This window comes from Pteropus alecto, unplaced genomic scaffold (genome assembly GCF_000325575.1).
Source record: "Pteropus alecto unplaced genomic scaffold, ASM32557v1 scaffold75, whole genome shotgun sequence".
NCBI classification, from domain to species: domain Eukaryota; kingdom Metazoa; phylum Chordata; class Mammalia; order Chiroptera; family Pteropodidae; genus Pteropus; species Pteropus alecto.
Window position 1 is genome coordinate 1,130,787 of NW_006440638.1, and position 21,747 is coordinate 1,152,533.

The window sequence follows — 21,747 nt, forward strand, 5'->3', positions numbered from 1 at the left end:
AATACCATTCTTTCCCCATTTATCTTCCAGGAAACAAAGGAATGGAGCTGGCAGGCAGTGTGCCCAAGTTCTCTACATTCATATGAGTTGAATTTTATCTCCAGTAGCCTCTCTCTAAAGTCACCTGCTCTGTGTGCCCCACTGGAGCTTTAACAAAGAATCGGAGGCTCAAAATCATAAGATCAGAGCATTTTAAAACAAAGTGTAGAATCCAGGAAACTGATGATAGAAATTCTCAACAGTATTATAGAATCTTGTAATAATATCAGACATCCTTATTCTCAGGCTCATTACATGTCATTGCCAGGAGACCCTAAATGTTCAGTGCCCCGCCTCCTGCTCAGTTTCTCCTACAGATGCACTTCCATGCACACCCCCAGTGTGGGGCTCCCCTGCCTTCCCTCAGACAGCCCGCCCCTCTTCCTAGCAGCTTCCCTCCCATCTTTCCCTTCCTACTTGCCTGCATAAATTAGCACCCCTGCCTCTGAACATCTGGTGACAAACGGTGGCACTGATTCTACAAGGCTATTCATTTCTTGTGTGGACTTCACAGGGCCATCCCAGGGGAGGATGGGGGAGTTTCATCCTCAAGCTGGGTGTTCGGCTGGAGGCTGCTCTAGTTCTCCCCAGCAGGCCCTCAGGAGATGGAACTTCATATCGTGGCTGTGAAGAAACCTCGAGCAGATCTCAACTAGGATCACCCCCCAAAAGGTTTTGTACAGAAATAAAATCTGCCAGTGGGAACAAATGAAAGGTTGTCCACGGCAATGCAGAACTTGACAAAGGTCCCCCTTTGCAGCACCCTCGTGGGTGGTTGTTTAAAGCCCTTAGAATTCCTCCAGCAAAGGAAAGCTCTCTCCAGGGTTTATCCAGGGTCACCCTTTGGGAGAATCAACCCCTTTATCTGAAAGATCTATCACAGTGTCAAAGCCACCACTGTCTGACCCAGAAACCCCACTTCTAAGACACCATCTTATGGCAAGACTCACACCAGTGCAGAAGGATGGATGTTCAAGGATCTTTGTTATGATGTTCTGTGTGATAGTGGAAAAACAAATAGAATTTTATTCAATGTCCATCAACAGGAGATTGATGAAATAAATTTGGGTACCTCCATGTTATGAAATACTCTATGACAACTTGCAAAGCAGGCATATAGTAGGAGTATATACATAAATGTTCGTACTCATAGCCAAAGTCTGGTCCTAGTGATTCTCTCTGGGGTGGAGGGTTTTGGAAAAGACATACATATTTCATCTTTTACTTTAGACCTTTTGTGTATGTGTGTGTGTGTATACATTTTAACAAAGGAACATGTATTACTTTTGTAATTAAAATATATAAAAATACATAAATATATATATAAAATATAAAGAAAGAGAATGTCTTTTCTTACACTGAGACAATCCACCTAGCAAGAATGTGAGAGGGAAGGCTCACTTAATTCCATCTATCAGTTCTTTCACTGAGACTTGGACAGGCACTTGTTTCTAGCTAATGAGATGGACATGGCCCCAATCCTACTATTCTAGTTGGCAATTCCAGTTACCCTAGTAGCAAAACCTAGGCATCTCTGTGGCTTAATGCAATTGAGGTCAGCTCCTTGCATTTCAGCAAACTGGAATGGATGTACTGCAGATAATCTCCATAGGGGAGACCATCCTGGGCTCCTATCACCTTGTGACTCTTCTGTAAAGGTGGATGTGGGGGAAGGAGAGGTAGGCAAGGCCCACTTACTTCTTCTCCACATAGGTCTGGATATGATGCATATCCGCTCCTGCTTCTGATTCTCAGAGGAGAAGTCTTAAGAAGCCGCCATGACTTAGATGCAGACAGTGGGGCTCAGGATAGAAATTAGGTGGGCTCTCCTAACTATCCACGTGGACTTGTTTTAAAACTACCCTAGGAACTACTTCAGGGTGGTGCCGGAGAAGGCCCACGGGGCCTGCTCTGGGCCTCTGCTCAGGGAGGACTTTATGATTGCTATGGACTTGACATTCCTCAGCTTCCTCATCTTTAAACATCACTAAAAAAAGTCTATGATTTAACGAGCAGTATTGGTACTGCCAGAAAGAAAGATAAAGCTGGGCTTCGGACTGGGGGTAGCATATGGCGATGTGCTGATATTTTAGGCAGGGCATCTGGGACCTCCGTGAGAAAGTGAATTCTAAACAGGCAACTGCCTGGAGGGAAGGAGCCATGTGGAGTCTCCCAAGGTGGGGATGAAGAGGACAGGTCAAACCCAGCCTGGAAGCCATGACTTCAGCAAGAAAGCAAGCCCTTCAGGAGAGGTAGATGCCAGCAGGAGCCAGATCGTGTGGACCCTCTAGGCATGGTGAGGAGTTTGAATTTTATTCCAACTGTGATTGGAAACAAACCAATGAATGAATGAGGCAGAAGAACAAACAAGAATGAGAATGCAGCATGGTCCAGCTCTGTCAGGGAGTGGTGAAACACAAGGAACTGCAGGGGTCCAGGGAGCCCTGCAGATGTGTGGCCAGTACAGGCTTCCTAAGGAGATATGCCTAGGGATCAAGGATGTGGACCATGTAGGAAGCTCAGGAAGAGCTTCCCAGGTAGTGGCCCCAGTGGACAACTGGGCCAAACACCATTTATAGAAGAGAAGACAGAAAAGGCCAAGAAGCACATGAAGAGAGGGGCAAACTCATTAGTAGCCAGAGAAGCCCAACGTTATCACTTTATATCTTGATTAGACTGGCAAGAATTGGAAAGCTGGGCACTACCAAGTGCTGGCATGACTATGGGCATAGAGGACCCCTGGTGTCCTGCGTGGGAACAGCAACTGGTGTCGCCAATAAAGAAAGTGACCTCCCAGGGCTCATGCAAAAGAAGTGACACCTGCCTGTGACTCAGCAATTCTGCTCCTGGATACCTATCCTAAGACAACATAGGATAGATACCTATCCCTTAGGCAACATGCAACCCGAGACCATGAGGAGATACTCAGCAGTGCTATTTAGGCCAGCAGGTGTTGCAGACACCTGAGTGCCCATTACTTGGGGAGTGCTTGGGGTGGACATGTACAGAGTACCTACTCTGTGCAAGTGCAGTGCAATACACTTGACCTGATTATTTCATTGCAGAAAAGATCCCTTGAGATGGCTGAGGCTCAGCAAATAGAAGCCCTGGCCCAAATCACAGAGAATCAAGAGCTAAGGTTGATGTGACTCTGTGTCTCCCAAAGTCAGCTGTCTTGGGTGGTTTCAGCTCCCTACTCAGTTCCCTACCAAAGGGTCAGCTCCTGCAGAGATGGTGGCCATGAGGCTGGTGGTACATGGTCTTGCAGGTCAAGCCCTGGCTATTGTGAGGAGCCAGGGTATGAATCCTGGCTTGGCCACTCAGCAGCCCTATGACTTCAGACAAGTGGCCCCTTTGCTTGGCATCATCAGGCTTCTCACCTGTGAAGTGGGCACAATGAGACCCACCTCAGAGGCTTTAGTGAGGTTTCTTATGTCGAGTTCTTGGCATAACAAATGTCTCTTTCCGTTCTCCCCTCTTCTCAGGTACATGGGGAGAAATCTCTTATCATACATCCCAAATTTAAATAAGGAAGTCTTCTCAGAGAGAGTATGTCTAATCAAAGAAACTGGTTTTTAAAAGTTAAATCCAGGCAAACTGAGGTCTCATCCCTGCTGTGTGGCTTTCACTAAGTGCCTGTTCCTTTTAGAGCCTTTGTCTCCCACATTGTTAAACTAGATGGTCACTCTCTGACCCAAGCAATGCTACTTGGTTAGGTGCCAAGAGCTCTTGGTACTCTTTATGACAGAGAGAGCAAGTCCCAAAAGAGTATGGACTAATCTACACACTGACATGTAAGGCATGTTGAGAAGTTCCCAGCAGCCAGAGTCTGTGTCCTGGTGCCTACTAGACCCCAGCTCTTCTATGCACAACAGATCGTCCCCTTGTAACTGTCTTAGCAAAGATACTTATACCTGGCATCCCTTGCCCTCAGCCTGGGCCCGAGTATAACAAACAGAGAGGCCAGGCATTGAGCTGCAAGATTTCCTCAAGCTAGCACGTCAGTGGCAGGAACCTGAAGAATGACAGAAGTGGAAACAAGAGGTACATATGGTATGGCTCACTGTGAAGAGTCCAGACACCAGAGCTAGACTGCCTGGGTTCAAGTCATGGTCCTGCTTCCTCGCAGTTCCCTGGGAAAGTATCTCACTTCTCTGTACACCCAAGGGGACAACAGCAGTGCCTACTCTGGGTTGTTGTGACCATACAATGGGACAATCTAGGGGCATTAAGCATTGAGCATTGATAAGCCACTGTCATTGTTATTGTTGCAGGTCCACCTTCCCCATCTTCCATCCCCCAATGCAAAGAGGAATGAGCCCTCAGGGTAACCCAGGAGCTGCAGAATCTGATTTGTCAGGACCATCAGTCAGGAGAGGCTAAGTTATGCTGCAGTAACAAAAGCCCCAAATCCTAGTGGCTTAATACAACAAAAGTTTATTTCTCATTCATGCAACATGTCCAAAATGGGTCAGCTGTGGCTTTGCTTGTGTCATTGAGTCAGGCTGATGGAGCAGCCACTATCAGGAACACTGCCAATCACTGTGGCAGGGCGGAGAGGGAGTGGGGAGTTGCTATCAGCTCTTAAACTGTCTGCCTGGAAGTGAGACACATCACTTCTCCTTTAATTCAAACTGGCCAATGAAAGTCACATGACCAAACCCAAAGGGGCAAAGAACATGGTCCTACTATATGCCTGGAGAATGGAGAGACAATATATTTGCAAGCAGTGCCAATGACTACACCACCCAACCTACTTTATTACTTTTTATTATTGTTGCTAATATTATTTTAAATATGGAGCTCAGAGGGATCAAGGAGTCATACCCAGACCACTAAGCAGAACGAGAACAAGAGCTATTTCCTTACTTAATAAGAATTTATTGAATAGCTACTATGTGCCAGACATTGTCTTAGGCATTAGGAATATCTGTGTATAAAAAACCTTTTTTTTCTGGTGGTGGTGGGAACACAGGCAATAACATAATAAATAAATGAATGACATCATAAGTGAAGAGGTGGAAACAACAATGCAGAAGAAAGATCTGAGTCCTGGAAGGAAAAAGCACCTTTGATTTTAAGTAGGGTGGTCAGGCCTCACTGAGAAGGTGACATTTGAGCAAAGACTTGAAAAAGATGAAGGAGTGAGCCATGTGGAGACTAAAAAAAGAAAACTTTTCCTCTCACCTTCTAAGTTCTTCTAGCTGGTCTAATAATCAAATTAACAGAGACAGATAAACAGGAGAAAATCAAATTTTGATATATGTGCAGGGGGAATTCACATAAGCATGAAAATTCAAAAGACAGCGAGGCAAAATTAGGTAGGTATATGATATTTTGGACAAAAGAGAAAGGCAGGGGAATGGGATCCTAGATTTCAAAAGTGAGAATGAGTGATTTACAGGTAATTGAGGAAGAGCAGAACACACATGGCAGGTAAATTTTTGCTAAATAACTCCATTAAACAGGCCACTGTTTGACCCCCTCTCATCCACCATACTCAATTCAAATTAGGCTGCTAAGGAGAGCATTCTAAGATTTTCTTCTTGGAGTAAGTCTTTACCTCTGAATTTCTTAGGCAGGAAAGTGTGGAGGGGAGGATCAAAGGTTCTTTCTGAGTCTTGTTTCTTAATAACCAGTTTAAAATTATATCCCAAAGGGCAGCTTTAGGGTGGCAAAACTTTGGTCCCCTTCAGGAATGTCTGACGGAAAAGCATTACGGACAGAGGGAAAAGCAAAGGCCCATTCTATTATTCAAACATTTATTAGAGCCTTCTCAGATTGAGTAAGTAGGTTCTGTAGCTTGGCACATGGAGCAAAATGAAATGATCCCTAAATCTGAAGACTTCAGAGCCCAATGGGGAAGAAAGGAAGCCTGGGCATTAATAAATTTTGATCATTGATTCATTCATTCATTCATCCACTAAGCATTTATTTAGGGCTCATAGAGTGCCCTGCCCTGTTGGGGCCTTGGAGCAAAATCAGATATGATCCTCGTCCTTGAGTTGCTCCTAGTCCGATGGGGAGGCGGTTACTATCCAATGTGAGAGAGAGGAGCACACTGGTCAGGGATGCCGAGAGAGGTGCCTGGGCTTGGAGAGCTAGGAGCCAAGACCATAGCCCTGGGGAAAGACAAGGCCTAAATAGGCAGTGTCAGTGGGCCGGAGAGGAGAGACTTAGGAGGCAGAATTATTAGCACCTGGCGACTGATTTGATTTGGGGACTGGGAGGAGAAGGGGGACAAAAGATAACTGGGAAGCTTGAGAAGGGGCTGTTTTCTGAGATTAAGACTGTGAGATGCAGAAGAAAATAAGTCTACACTTGGCCACGTGGGAAGTGAAGTGTCTGGTGGGACGGTGTGCTGCTTAATTGTGGAGCCCCAGGCTTCAAACCCAGATCTGCCCTTGCTTGGCTGCGTGGTCTGGGACAAGTCAGGAGTCTGTCCCTATCTGAGCCTTATTTGTGGCCAAGTTCTGGGGGTGTAGGCAGTTAACTGATGTCACCTAAGTGCCATGTTGATGGCACCTCGGCTGCTCAAGAGCATAGCACTGAGCTTTGAGAAATCTTCATGCCCAGTCTGCCCCTCAGCCCCATCCAATTGCAGTTCTGGGGCAGAGTCAAGGCAAACTTTGTCTTTCCAAAGGTTGCCGGGTGATGCAATGTGCAGTCAAAGTTGGGGGCTACTGTGCCACCTGCTCTGCCTGGCACACTGGAACGACTGAAAACAGAGTTGCTTTTTATTTTTAGTTTTGATGCTATAATTTTTGTACCATTATTTAGACGGCAACATACAAGAGGCAAGTAAGGGATCCTGCTGGTGCTGCAGAGCCCAGTCTCTAGACACACAGGCCAGCACATTTCCAAGTGGGAGTGATGCTGCCTTAGGGCTTCTTGAGAAGGGGAGCCTGTGGAGACCAATTTTAATAAATGGATAAGAAAAGAAATGGATTCCGAAAACAGTTTTCACACTCCAGTGTAACCAAGGGCTTTATTCCTCTCAAAGTAATTGAAAGTTTTTGTACCAAATCAGAATAAAATAAAATTACAAAATACAGATATGCAAAAAGAACACAAAAGCGCATAAGTTCACCATCTGGCATAACCACGGTGACTATCCTAACAGGCAAATTCCATGTAAATATATTCATTATATAGGTATAAATTCATATATCTGTATATCTATGTATCTATATCTCCAAGTATTTGTAACTATAATATTTTTTATTTCCACCAGAAATAAAACCAAACTCTTAAACTTCAAGCAGAGCTCACCAGACCGGCATTGACAACTGCCTATACCCTTGTTAAGCAGGTGACTTAACTTTTCTGTGCCACATTCTCCTCATTGAAATTATAACCCTCATAACAGATGGTTTATTGTTTTTTGTTTGTTTGTTTGTTTAAACAGTCAATTGTTTGGGAAAGATATTTAAATAATATGGAAAATCTACTGTTACATTTCCCCATGGAATTCCCATTTCCAAAGCCCCTTGTTTCTCTATGTAGGCCTGGGTGTCTATCGGGGTCATTTTCTTTCCTCTTAAAGGGTGTCCTTTTGCACTTTTTGGAGTGTTTGTTTGCTAGTGATGAATTCTTTCAATTTTTATATGTCTGAAAGAGTAACATTTTTCCCCCTCTGGCTTCTTTTAAGATTTTATCTTTATAACTGGTTTTGAGCAATTTGACATAATGTGCCTTGGTGTGATTTTCTTCATGTTTCTTGTGCTTAGAGTTCTTTGAGTTCTTGGGTCTGTGGGTCTATAATTTTTCATGACATTTGGAAATTTTTTAACCATTATTTCTTTTCAGCCAAAATTTTTTTTTTTTGCTGCTCTCTTCACTACTTTTCCTTCCCAGTCTCCAATTATTTGTATGTTAGGCTGCTTGAAGTAGTCTGACAGCTCACAAATGCACTTTTCATATTTTTAAAAAAATATTTTTCTCTGTGTTTCATGTTGAATAGTTCTCTTGCTGAGTCTTTATGTTTTTAATCTTTTTGTCTGCAGTGTCTAATTTGCTGTTACTCCTGCCAGTATATTCTTCATTTCAGACCTCTTAATTTTCAGCTCTAGAAGGTCTTTTTTATATCTTCCACATCTCAACTTAACTTTTTGAACCTGGCATCCAGTCTCAGTAACTATTTTAATGTTCTTCTCTACTAATTCTAGTGCCTGTGTCAATTCTAGGTTGGTTTTGATTGGTTGATTTTTCTCTGCACCACAGATGTTTTCCTGCCTCTTTGCGTGCCTGGTGATCTATTGGATGCCAGACATTGTGAATTTTTATTTGGTTGGGTGCTGATATTTTTGTCCTACTTCTTTAGAGATGTAGTCAAGTCACTTGGAAACTATTTGGTTCTCTCAGGTCTGACTGTTATGGTCTGGTAGGTGGGTCTACAGCAGGGTTCAGTCCAGGAGTGATTGTTCTTCAATACTGAGGTAAGGTCTTCTTGAGCACTCCACCCACCGCTCTGTGAACTGGGAGACTTTTCAGTCTGGCCAGGGGGAGCAGGTACTATTCCAAGTTCTGTGTGACAACAGGAGATCTTCTCTCTAAGCCTTCCAGATTCTTCTTCTTCTGGCTTTAAATAGAGTCCTCATGTGCAAGCACTGGTTACTCTGCTGGGTACTCAAGGGGGACCCTTGTGGATATGCAGGCCTGTCTCTCTGGGTACTCTCTCCTTGCAGGTGCTCTGCCCTGAAAACCATGGCTGCTTTGATCTCTATGTACCCTCAGGGAGTTCCATGGGCCCTGTGCAGCTCTCCCTTCCCATGCACCAGCCTAGAAACTCAAACTCTCAAGGCAGCAAGCTGGACATTCATAGGGCTCACCTAATTTGCTTCCTATATTGCAGGGATCATTGTCCTTTGTGGTCTTAAATTCAGTCTTGATAATTACTGTTTCATTTATTTTGCCTATTTTGTTGGTTTATTTCAGACAGGAGAGTAACCTGGTCCCTGTGACTCCATTTTGGCCAGAAGCAGACATCCCAGTGATTCTCTAACCTCCTCATCTGAAATAAACTCAGTTTTTTCTCATTTTTCTTTTCTTCCTCTGTCAACCTAGGCTGATGTGTGTCCTGGGTCAGATCCTCCACCATACCCTGAAGAAGGCCACATGAAGGTGAGGTCAGGAGTGGCTCCAGCACCTGGAGAGAAGGCAGAGAGGTTGGCATCACAGCCCACACCTGCTGGCAGACGTGCTCAGAGGACATTGGGAGCCCAGAGGAGTCTTACTACAAGATTTGGGAAAGGACTGTTATCCGCTTCACATTTCACAGATGAGAACACTGAGGCCCGAAAAGGTGAAGCCCCTCTCAAGATCGTACAGCATGAGAGGTCAGGGCAGGATTTGAACCCAGGCTCAGCAGACCATGATATTACCAGTTGACATTTGTTCACTACTGATTCTGCGCCAGGCACTGTTCTAAACACTTTACATGGCTTATGCTGTTTCATCCCCGGCACAGCCTTATCAGATTGGAACAATTGGCATAGTTTTTAACAGGCAGTACTACTGAAGGGTTGACAGTAATTGGGGCTCTAGAATCTGTGTTTGATTATGCTTCTAGCCTTTAAAACCTGTGTGATCTTGGATCAATCACTTAGATTCTTAGCCTCAGTTTACTCACCTATAACCAGATGTTATAGGTTGAATTGTGTCTCCCCAATTTATATGTTGGAGCCCTAACCCCAATAGAATGTGACCTTATTTGGAGATAGAATATTTAAAGGGGTGCTCAAGTTAAAATGAGATTATTTGAGTGGACCCTCATCCAGTATATCCTTATAAAAAGGGAACGTTTGGACACAGAGACACACACTGAGGGAAGACAATATGGAGACTCAGGGAGAAGATAGCCATCTATGAGCCAAGGAGAGAGGTGTGAAGTGGATTCTCTCTCACAGCCCTCAGAAGGAACCAACCCTACTGATGCCTTGCTTTTGGACTTTTAGCCTCCAGAACTGTGAGGAAATAAATTTTTATTGTTTAAGCCACCCTGTTTGTGGTACTATGTCACAGCAGCCTGAGCAAACTCATGTACCAAACCTAGTTACAGTATCTACCTTATTTTGGGAGGGTTACATGAAAGAATATGTGAAAGTGCTTAGAAAAGGGCCTAGCACACACTAACAGTGAATAATAGATGAGAAAGCGGAAGCCCAGACAGATTCAATGACTTGCCGGATCACGCAGCTCAGTGTCTGAGCCCAGATCCTACACTCTTGACAGCTCTTCTGTCCTGTCCGACCTCCATCTTAAGTTTTCTCCTGAGTGCACTTTGCTGGGGCTCCTGACACCCGGTGCTGTCTTTGCCTGTAGCTGATGCTTAACTACACTAATTGATCCTCCTCTCAGAGGTCAAAGGAGAAAAAAAAGAAACAGCCAAGAAGGGGGCCAGGTTGGTGGAGAAAAGCTCTTACTCAAGGAAGTAATTATATATTAAGTGAAAAAGTCTACTGGTGTGCTCACTGACTCAGTGCCGCCATGTCCCTGATGGATGTGTGGCTCTGGCTGCTTTCCAGCAGCAAGAGCTGGTCAGAGTGTCTGTCGTAGTCACCTCTCTGCTCCTCTCCAGGTATGCTGGTTGGCAGGTAGGCTGGAGGGTGTTCTGGGCAGAAGACAGACATTCCTGTAGAGAGGAGAGCCTGGATTTCAGAACTCTTGGTATCTAAGTAAGTGCCAAATGACAGGCCTTAGGAGCCGAGCCTCAGTTTTCTTGTCTGTAAAATGGGTGTCCCTGTGATGGGGGAGCCCCAGGACCTGCGGATGTTCAGAATCCTGTTGCTGAGTGGCAGCTCCCTAGCCATGCTCTGATGGAGGCAAGAGAAGGTCAAAGCAAGGCTACGGAGAACATGGTTCTCCCTTGGGTACCAGGGCTGAGGTGAGGGTGGGGTATACTGGGGTGTGGAAGCAAGAGGGAGAAGGCTGCCTTAGAGGATGGCAGTGGGTGGGGGTGGGGTAAGTAGATTGCAGCAGCTCTGGGACAAGCTCTGAGTAGGCCTGACTAGCTATGAAATATGGAAAGGTGACAGGGTATGGGGGAAAGATAGGTGATTGATGGAGAGACTCTCCTAGGCTCTGAAATGGAAGAGAAATGTTACCAGAAAAAGTGCCCATGATCACAACAACTCAGCTACTCCTGCCTCCTCCCCTCATCTCTGTCCCGGGGTGAGGGACCATAATGCAGATTAGAGACGGGGAGGCATTGCCCTCACCGTACATAGCTGGAAAGTGGCTGGACCATGCTGCCTGGGGCAGACATATAAAAGGCAGGGGCCCTCAGCACCCAGAGCAGGACTGGCACACACAGGGTTGCAAATAAAAATAAAATAAAAAATTTTTAAAAAGCAAATAAAATATAGGATGCTAGTTAAATTTGAATTTCATATAAATAAGTTATTCTTAGTATAGTATAAAAGTACATCCCATGCAATGTTTGGTGCAAACCTGTACCACATTTTTTGTTATTATTGTTCCTTATCTGAAATTTAAATTTAAATGGGCATCTTGTATTTTATCTGGCACAGGGAGGGGCAGAGATATCTAGTTTGGGGTTGGGGGAGGAGTGGGTTCTCAGGTCAGATAGCCTGGATTTCAGTCCTGACTCTGTCAGTTACTGATCCCACAACCTCATCAGGCTATATGGAAACAGCCTGGGTTTCCTCCTCTGCCTCAATAGCACCACTTTCATAAAGCTGGTGTGGGGATTCCATGAGATGACCCTTCTAAAGCCCTTAGAATAGGGCCTGGCACATGTGAAGGACTCGGTATATGCTCCCTATTTTTATTATTTACTGACTTTGGATGAGCAAAGGAACTCTAATCAGTTATAGCTGTGTGTCTCAGGCAGCAAGCCTCAATCGTTGGGATCTTGGGACGCCTTAACATTTAAAAAATTATTGCAGACCAAGAGCTGCTGTGTATATGCATATCTATCAATATTTACAGTAACATAAATCAAAGCCAAGAAAAAATAGAAATGTTTATGTATTAATTTATTTAAAATAATAATAAACCCACTATGTTTACATAAGTAACACATTTTTTAATGAAAAATAGGTTTTTCTGTTTTAAAACCAATAAAATAAAATAAACCTCAGTGAGAAGAGTGGCATTGTTTTACAATTTTTCAAATCTCTTTAATGTGTGGCTGGATTCTCACATCTGCTACTGCATTCAGTTGCTTGCGTTACCATCAGTCATGTAGCCTCTGGAAAACTCCACTGTACACTTGTGAGACAGAATGAGTGTGAAAAAGGCAAATAACTTAGTATTACCATGAAAATAGTTTTGACCTATTGATCTCCTGATCCCCTGAGAGAAGTCCAGGGACTGGGCTTTCAGAATCCCAGTCTGAGGCTGACTTCTGGCAGAGGCCCCCCACTGTCACTGGCACCCACCCAGCACCCCGATGGCAGTGAGGACTGAATCCAGGCTTGCAGTTTCAAGGTACTGCAGGCTGCTGTCAATCGATGGTGGTTATTCACAGCTACTGTCTGCTCTGGCAGCACTGGGGAGCCCCACTGGAAATTACCCCACGTGCTTTGTAGTGAGAGTGCTGAAGCTCAGAGGGTGGAAGCCCTTGCCCAATCTCTCCACAGTAGGAGCGGGTAGAACTGGGATTAGACCCCAGCATTTTGGGCTGAGAGCAGGGGCCTTTGTTGGGGCACACTGCTCTGTGCGAGTGAGGCAGGAGCCTCAGCAGGTTCTCTCTCAGGCCTCAGAGATTTTTTCTCTTTATGCTCAACTATCTCTAGTATAAGTGTGGCCTCCCTCCTGAAGGAGATGGCACTGGGTCTCCCTCCAACTTGTACACCCCTGATTCCCACCTGTCCCTACACCACACACACACACGGATTGGGGGCCTGCAGTTGCCAGGGACTACAGGTGAATGGTGAAAGTTAAGCCATGACCTCCCAGGTGAGACAAGTTACCCAGTCTGTGGTTGGCATCTGAGTGAGTAGCATTTTGTGAATGTGACCCTGGACTCCTTGTGTTGGTCTGTGTGTATCTCTTGGGACCTCTCATGGTGTCTGATGCTCTGGCCATGATGATTGTATGTATCGGTACCTCCTTTGTGAAGGTCTGGTCCTTCCCTTGGCTTTGTATGGCCCTCTGGGTGTGTTCAGTTCCCTCTGGGTCTCTTGTTCAGTGTCCATGTGCAACCATGGGTCTGTGTGTATGTGCACAAGCATATGATATGACACTTTCTCTGGATCAGAGGCAGCTTACCATCCTGGGGGCTAAGCTGAAGGGTGGCTACAGAGCTCTCCTGTTGTTTCCAGCACATTCTTCTGGGGTCGGAAGTGTTGTTGTGGCAACCAGCAGCCACCTTGTCAATGGGGCAGATGTGCCTGTGACCACATCCAGGGGGTTCGATCTGTCTCTGTACACTCCCCCACCAAGCCCCTGCCTCTTATCCCTTAGCTCTTGGTTTCAGATGCCTGCCTGAGCCTACCACCCCCAACTTGGGCCTAGGCAGGGACCTGGTGAGTCCGGAAATAGGCTCTAGCTCTTTATTCATTTTTATTCAACAAACATTTATTAAACCTGTGTGCTATGCACTGGGAACCCAGTGACAACTAAGACAGCTGGAGTCCTGTACTCATGAAACTCAATAAACACAGTAAGTAATGCCCGAACCTTGCACATTCACAGCCCTTACAGTGTACCAGGCACTGTATTTTGCAATTTACATGTGTTAGCTCATTTAATCACTGTGATAATCCTATTACTGCCTCTATTTTACAAATGGTGAAACACAGGCAGAGAAATGTTAAGTTTTTAACCCTAAACCACACAGACAGCAAACAGCAAAGCCAGGTTTGAACACAGAGTGTCTGGCTCCAGGGTTGATGCTCTTAACCACTATATTGTACAGCCTCTAATAAATGAGAAATATGATTTCAGATAGTGGTAAATGCTACAGAGAAACAAAAATAGTGGATGAAAGGTGCTGGAAGCCAGGATGATTGGAGGTATACACTTAAGTGTTGGCATTTGAGTCAAGTCTTATTAACCAAAAATGTCCAGCTATGCAAAAAATCAGAGGGAACAGCATTTACAAGGCCCAGAGGCAGGAAAGAATCTAGTATGTTGAAAGAACAGAAGGCAGACCACTGTGGCTGGAACCTAGCAAAGGAGGGGGCTCTGTGCTATAACAGATGAGCTTCCAAATCTCAGTGATTTCCCACAACAGACATATTCCTTGCCCATGGGTATTCCTGATCATCAGATGGCTCTCCTTCTGGTGGCCACTCAGGGACCCAGGGACCTTCCTCTGTGGCTCCACTGCCCATGCACCACAGCCCCCTGGGTGGCTGTGCCAAGCCAGGGAGAAAGAAAGAGCATGGAAGGTGTTGATGGGCCTGGAAGTGGAGCACATCACCCCTACTCCATGGTGCAGAGCCCAGTCATATGGCCACTTCCAACTGCATGGGTGTCAGGGAAGATAGTCTAGCCGTGTGATCTATGTAAGAGGACCTGGGAGTGTTGAGAATTTGGCCCAACTTGGTCACACAGATGGTTGGTGGGTATGCAGAGTGGGTATATTTTGAAGTAGATTCAATGGGATTTGCTGATGGATGGGGGTAGAGGAAGAGTAGACTTAAGACTGACTTCAGAACCAGGTAGCTGAGAGAAGTAGAGAAGCTGAGGCTCTAGGAAGTCCACCAGAGTGACTGTGTCCCTGCCAGATGGTCAGTGTTAAGGCTCTCTTCTGCTCAAGACAGCAGATGTGAATGTCTTCACACTGGTCCTGTGGTCAAGTCCCTTCTCTGTCACACACCTATTGCTATGTGACTGTGCAGCTCACACCATTGAGAGAGTCTCTTTCTCAATGCCTTGAATCTGGGCTGCCTCCGTGACTTCCTTTGGCCAGTAGAATGTAGCAGAATTGTGCTACATTGTGCTAGTGCTGAGCCTGGGCCTCAAGAAGCCTGGCAGCTTCTGCTTCTACTTTCGGGATGCTTCCTCTCTGATGTGAACAAGCCTGGGCTAGCCTGCTGAAGAATGAGATCATGTCACAGATGGACCACTCATTCTAGCTGAAGCTATTTCAGACCAGCCCATAATCAGATAACCCCAAAATACATGACTCAGTTCTGCCAAGATTAGCAGGGCTACCTACCTTATCCACAGCTGTCTGTGTGTGCGTGAGGCAACCCAGCTAATATCAGAAAAACTGCCCAACTCATGCATAGACTCAGGAGCAATGATAAAATTATTTGAAGTCATTGAGTTTTGGGGTGTTTTGTTACTCAGTAATAACTAACTGATACACTTCCTCAAGCAGACAAAGAGCCCTGGTCATAGAACCTGAGTCATAGGTCTGGTCCTGTGCCTGTCAGTGATTTATGTGGGTGAGTCTCTTTGTCTCTCTGCCTTCATCTAGAAGGTAGTTCTGGAACACCGTGAGGAAGTATGTGGTTCCAATTCCAGCAGCTCAAGATGAGAAAAAGGGCATGGCTGCACTTGCACACAGTGGTTCCAGATCCCATCTTTCCTGCAGCAATACAGAAAGGTTCCTCAGAGGACCAGGAGTCTGTCAAGTAGAGGAAAGGAAGGTGGGTGCTCCTGGCAGAGGGAACGGCAAAGATATAAGATGTACAGGGAAGTGTGAAGATAAGAGAGAGGACACCAAAATTGCTAGGACCTTGCTTCACACAGAACAATTACTTCGCAAATGGCATCTTTGTTACTGCTGTGCAGAAGAGGCAGAGGCAAAGCTCTCCGCATGGCAAGTGCCAATTTGTAAGGGGCTGAGGAAGTTAGTCTTTATTTTCAGGACAATGAAGAGCCACAGCAGGTTGTAGGCATGGAGTAGATTGGTTTATCCGGAGCTTGGAAGGCTGGCTTGATGGGGCGTAAGTAGAGGCAGGGGGACCTGGGAAGAGGTGGTGGCATTTTTCTAGGTAACAGACAATGACGGCCAGAATCAGTAAAGAAGGTGGATGGACTGTGTGATGTCCATGGAAAGAAGTGCTAGAGTTTTATGACCTGTCAGATGCACTTAATAAGGTGGAAAGAAGAATTGACAATGACCACCTGTGTCAGGCTTGGGTGTCAGGCCTGTGTGGTCCACAGTTTTCTCTAGTTTCCTTAAACTTCAGAAGTGCAATGGACTGATGTGGGACAGCCCGACTACAGCCTTTATTTCCTCACTTCCTGGTGGTGGAGTCTTGAAGAAGTCACTTCCTTTCCCTGAGACTGGTCCTCATCTGTAAGTTGGAATGGAAAGTCTCCTAGGGGCTCAGAACACACATCACAAACTTGCCTTGAAGACTGCAGGAAACAGCTCCATCTTAGGTGGATAAAAACGTTACCCCAAAACTCTCTTGACCCAGGTATTGCTGAGGAATTCCCTCGATTGGAGTGATGTGGGTGAGAGAATGAGAGGATTTAGGGGTCCCCTAGCTGGCTGCCAGCCCACCCACTGCAGAATGATTTGGGGCATAGGTCCATTGCCCTGAAGAGCCTAGTTCTGAACTTAAGTCTAGAGGGTATGTGAGTGCATGTGCGCACAAACATGAGAACACCTATATACATTTGAACGAGTAGGAAATTTATCCCTTTCAAACCCCCCTCCAAATTATTTTGCTGCCTCAGGTGTGTGCTGTATTGGTGAAAGGCCCTCCCAGGAGGCACAAGTCCTGTCCTTGGTCTTCCCTCTGCTGGACTGTGTGGCTTTGCATAAAGACCTGTCCCTCTCTGGGCCTCAGTTTCTCCATCTCTAAAACAAGAGATTTAGTCCAAGTCAGAGGCTGCACACTAGTGGCACAAAAGCCAAGTTAAGCTTGTAGTCATGTTTTGCTCCATCCTCATGGTGTTTGTCAACATATTAAAACAGTAGGAGATCTTATTTTTAAAACCTGATGTTCAGCCTTTCTTGAAAAATCAGAGGGTTTGATTATGAGGAGTCCCACATTCCCATGTGGCTATAATGAGCTTGTGTTGAGCAGCTCACATCTCACTTTTGTTACCCATCTGGACCTTCCGATTTTTTTATTCAGCCTCTTAAAATTTTTGTCTTTTTAATATTAGTTTTATTGGAAAGCTACTTTAGGAATAAGCAAAGGGGGGAAAATAGCTTTGCCTAATACAGAACCAAATATTTATTACCATAAGCAGTGTTTGAAGAATCTTATCATTATGGAGAGAATAGTAATAATAGTAATAATAACAGTTAATAATAATATTTAGCATTCATCCATTGCTTTGAAACACAAAATGCTATACAATCATTACTGGGAGGACTCCCAAAAAGGCCCCGTGAGTTACGTTTTTTTTAATCCTACTTTTAGAGATGGAGAAACTGAGACTTAGAGTACAGCTGAGCTGGGCACCTCAGAGAGAGGATAGGCTCCAGGACTGGGAACTGACAGTGTGCTATGGGGACAGGTGACAGGCTACTAGCCAACCTGTTCATTCTTCTCACAAGCCTAGCTGACCTCATGGCAGGCCCACTCCTCATCTGGTTTGTAAGGTAGGGCATGGGGGTGACTTCTGAAATCACGTATATGTGATTAACATTAAATAGTCATCTGGAAGGATTGGTCAGAACCTCTCCCATTCTCAGGTGTCATGAGGCCAGGAGCAGAGGGACTGCGGGCCTCGGAAACCTCTTTGTTCATGGTAGACACTGCAAGTTTTCCAAGACAAAGATAAACTGTGATATGGAGGGCTTTGTAAAACTTCTGTACGTTTTCTCCTTACTTACCCATCCACCCACCTGCCCACCCATCCACTCGCACATTCATCCATCCATCCATCCATCCTTCCACTCATTCCTTCACATGCTACTCATCCTAACACCCAAGTAAAGAATAAAAAATGGTCCAAGGGAAGAAATCAACCAACTGTCCAGCAATTTTATTTGTCCATGCTGTGATCCAGGCCCAGTGCTGACATTGGGTGTCTGACAGCCTAGACACCAAGAGGGTCCCAGGGCTTGGGGCCTTGGGGCTGTAATCTCAGAGGTTCCTGAGTTTCACCAGTGTCTGTGGGCATGGAATTCAGAGATGCCATCAATAGGTGGCTCAGCACAATTGCCAAAGGTCCCCGCAATCTGCCTCACGCCACAAGTCCTTCCTCGCAAGCAGAGACACCTGGAAACCAGCAGATGCACAGGCATACAACTACATCCACACACCACCCAAAATTGCTCAGGCACACAGATGGAGAGACACAGAGAAAGCTGGGTACACATAGGAGTACACAAGGTACACACAAATTAGCACCCCAGAGGTATTTGAAGGTGCAAAGTCACATGACTACCCCAAGAACTCTTAAAGTACACACACACACACACATACACACACACGGGCATGCAAATAGACACAGAATACCCACAGCCTCCTGGAGGAAAGCTTTCTAGGTTGATAGGCACTGGATGTAGGTGGACCCAGAGCAGGGAGGCCTTATCCACACTTCTGACACTCTGCTCTGGGACTGTAACATCTAGGAAGCCCTGCTGGGCCTTGCTGCTGATAAGACCCCTCACCCCAGGTTTCTGCCCTATAACTGAAGACTGTGCCTCACCATACCCTCTTCCCCAGGACACATGGCAATGACAGGGGTATTCTGGTGAGGAGTGGGTTCTCTGAGCTGGCTTCTGCTGAGTGGCAATGACCAAGTCCCTATGATAGTCATGCAATGCTGAGGGCATGGACCTGCTCACCACATGGCTCATTACAAGGTCACCATTCAGTGACCTTGCTCCAAAGGCCTGAGCTTAACAAGTTGAGGCTGGGGACCTCAGGTAACACCGATGACACTACAGCCTAGGCATGCAGGGGCCACTTTGCCCACTTGGCCAATAGGACTAAAAACCAGCTATGTGAGGGTCCTCATGGGGCCTGACTCTATACCCAGGCCTTGCCCCTCCTTACCCCAAAGCAAGTATCAGAATTAAGAAGAAGCACAGGCCATGGAATGATACAGCCAGAGTTGATATAAATAAAATATTCATATAAAAATAGTCTCTTACAAAATATTCTCTCTTATCCAGTGGCTCTCTTTTCAAAAGACAGAAACTGCTGGAAGTTTTATTATCTTTCCTCTTCCTATATATTCCAAACTGGATTTTTCTAATGGTGAAGTTTGAATTGAGAAGGACTAAAGGATGGGAAACATATTCTGCAAAACATCTTCAAATCTGGATGGACCAGCTTAAATTTCTGGATAAGTAGCAGCAAACAGAAAAAAAAAATGTGTGTGTGTGTGTGTGTGTGTGTGTGTGTGTATCTATATATGCATAAAGGACATTTGCCCTTGTACTTAAACATCTAATGTTGCAAGAGGATATTTGCAAAATCAACTAGTAGAAATATCTGCATAAAGAAGAATTATGTACAGTTCTACTTGGCTCCTTGTCCTACTGACAAAATTATCCTGCAAAGAAAGCAAAGAGTCTACTTTGATTGCAGAAAACGGATCCCGATGAGGTGAAAGGATTCTTTTTAATTAAATAAATTAATATTATTTTTTATCAGAATAAATTGTTAAATATTGCTATGATGAGGCTTAAGGATCCAGGGTTTCTGCTGTGAAAGGCTCTGCTGCAGCCAAGGAGCGCCCCAGGCAGCATCTGGGGTAGGGCGGAGCAGCACTGTGTGTGGAGCAGAATCCTTAAGGGCTCTGGAGAGCTCTTTCCCACAGGTGCCTGCAGGAAACCCAAGAGAGGTGCCCCCACAGCAGAAAAGACAAGCTCAGCATTTCTGTAGTTCCCTGTGAAGATCTGGGAAGTGACCTGCCAGGATGATTTCAGCTTGGAAACTGGTCCTCCCCACTTTCTAACTTGCAGCTGGAGGTAGCCTGCCTGATCCAAGGGCGACATGTGGTGAAATCTCCAGCTCACTTGCACGTATACACTTCCGTGCGTTCACTGCAGGTGTTGCACTTGACATAGCAGCACCAGTGGAATTTGCAGTTGCACTGCCACACGCGGGCATACTGGTGGGTGTTGTAGCCACGGCCACAGCACATGAGGTCACAACCACTGGCTTGGGGGGCTGTCTTGTTGCAGGCGCGGCCCTGCGTGCCCACACTACCGGTCACTGGGTCCTCCTCACAGTAGTTGGGTGACTTCTCGATGTACACCAGGTCTGTGTCCATGGGCTTGCGGTATGACAGTGGCTTCTTGATCTTCAGGAAGGTGGGCCGCTTGTTGCGGCTAGCGCGTACAGGCTCCACGTGAACAGCCTCATTGTACTTGTCCTTGAGCACATAGCCCAGCTCCCGGAACTGTGGCAGTGTGGTCCAGCACGTCTTGGTGGTGCATGACCCTGACACGCCATGGCACTTACACTCCAGCTTCATGTTCTCTTCCAGGATCTGCAGGGGCGGGCAGAAAAGAGCATAGAACATGTCATTGCACATTAGGCAGTGTGCAGCACCCAGCCTGGCCCACCCTTTGCCCCACCTAGCTGAGTTTGGTTTTATTCTTTTCAGTGCAGGAAATTTAGACCTGGATTCAAATCCCTGTCATCTCCAACCCTTGTGTTGTCTTTCACCTGGAACTAACTTGCCTTCCTTGCCTCCCAATTCCTATGACATCGTTAGATTGGCTCTTAGATCAGTTCGAGTTAGTCCAGAACACACATAGGTTCTCTTAGGTCTGAACAGGTTTAAAATAATTTTTGAACCAACATTTAAAAACCAGGAGATTTTAACAGGCAGACTTCCACGGGTTTTTGTTGTTGTTGTTGTTGTTGTTTTGTTTGTTTGTTTTTGTGGCAAACAGAAAGGGTGTCTGGCAACTCTGGGGTGATATTTAAACTACTTAATGCCTAGTATAACTGGGCATTGACCTCCTAGCATAGAAGCTGGCCACAAATGCCAGCCTGGCAGTACTGTTATGTCCTGGCTCACCACAACTTCTGCTGGCATTGTCACATGGCAACAGTACTTGGATCAGTACCAGCACCTATCATCCTCATGGGTCAGTATCCGTTAATTTGCCCTAGTCCTCACTGCTTCTTATTGCCTCCCTGACCTAAAGCTATGGTTTTTCAGGTCATTTGCTTTGATTACTTATGACACCTGCCAGGCCTTGTGAACATCTAAATCTGGGAACCATGGCTCTGATTTAAGCTTCCCTGGCAGGTTTCCCTGACTCCCAGGCTAGATACTATGCTCCTTCTTTTGAATATCCCTTAGGCTTCCATCATCATTGCATGAGAGGCAACATTGTAAGGAAAGGGTGAGGGGAAGCATATATTCTGGACCCAGGGTTTAAATCCCAGATCTAACATGAACCTGCTGTGTGTCTTTAGGCAACTTACTTTTTTCCTCTGTACTGCAGTTTCTTTATATGCAGAATGGAGATAATGAGTAGTAATTAATTATAATCATACAATGAAATACTAGACAGCAGTAAAAATGAATGAACTACTAATACACACAAGAACAGATCTCTAAGGTATAATGCTGAGTGAAAAAAGTTGGATACAAAAGAAAACATACTGTATGATTCCATTGATATGAAGTTTCAGGACAGGCAAAATTAATAGTTGATTTTCATTCACTCTTTATTTACATATTTAGGCAATGGGCCAGAGATGACTCATGGGCCATATTTTGCTACTCCCAGCTTTGGAACACCCCAGCAATAAAAGAAGGCAACATTTACCACCCCTCCTCCCATTAGTACAGGATATTTAGGTTGTTTTCAGGTTAAAATTTTTTTTTTCTTTCCTTCCCTCA

The 21,747-nt window shown here is 45.4% G+C and overlaps 1 protein-coding gene across 1 annotated transcript in view; it reads right to left on the minus strand.

Annotated features, from left to right (window-relative positions):
- Window positions 1-19,896: 19,896 nt before the first annotated feature.
- Window positions 19,897-21,747, minus strand: part of WNT7A (Wnt family member 7A) — a 68,663-nt gene continuing 66,812 nt past the window's right edge. Inside the window, exon 4 of the mRNA XM_006917444.2 lies at window positions 19,897-20,376. Within this exon, the coding sequence (XP_006917506.1) occupies window positions 19,897-20,376 (480 nt within the window). The remainder of the gene's footprint in view (window positions 20,377-21,747) is intronic.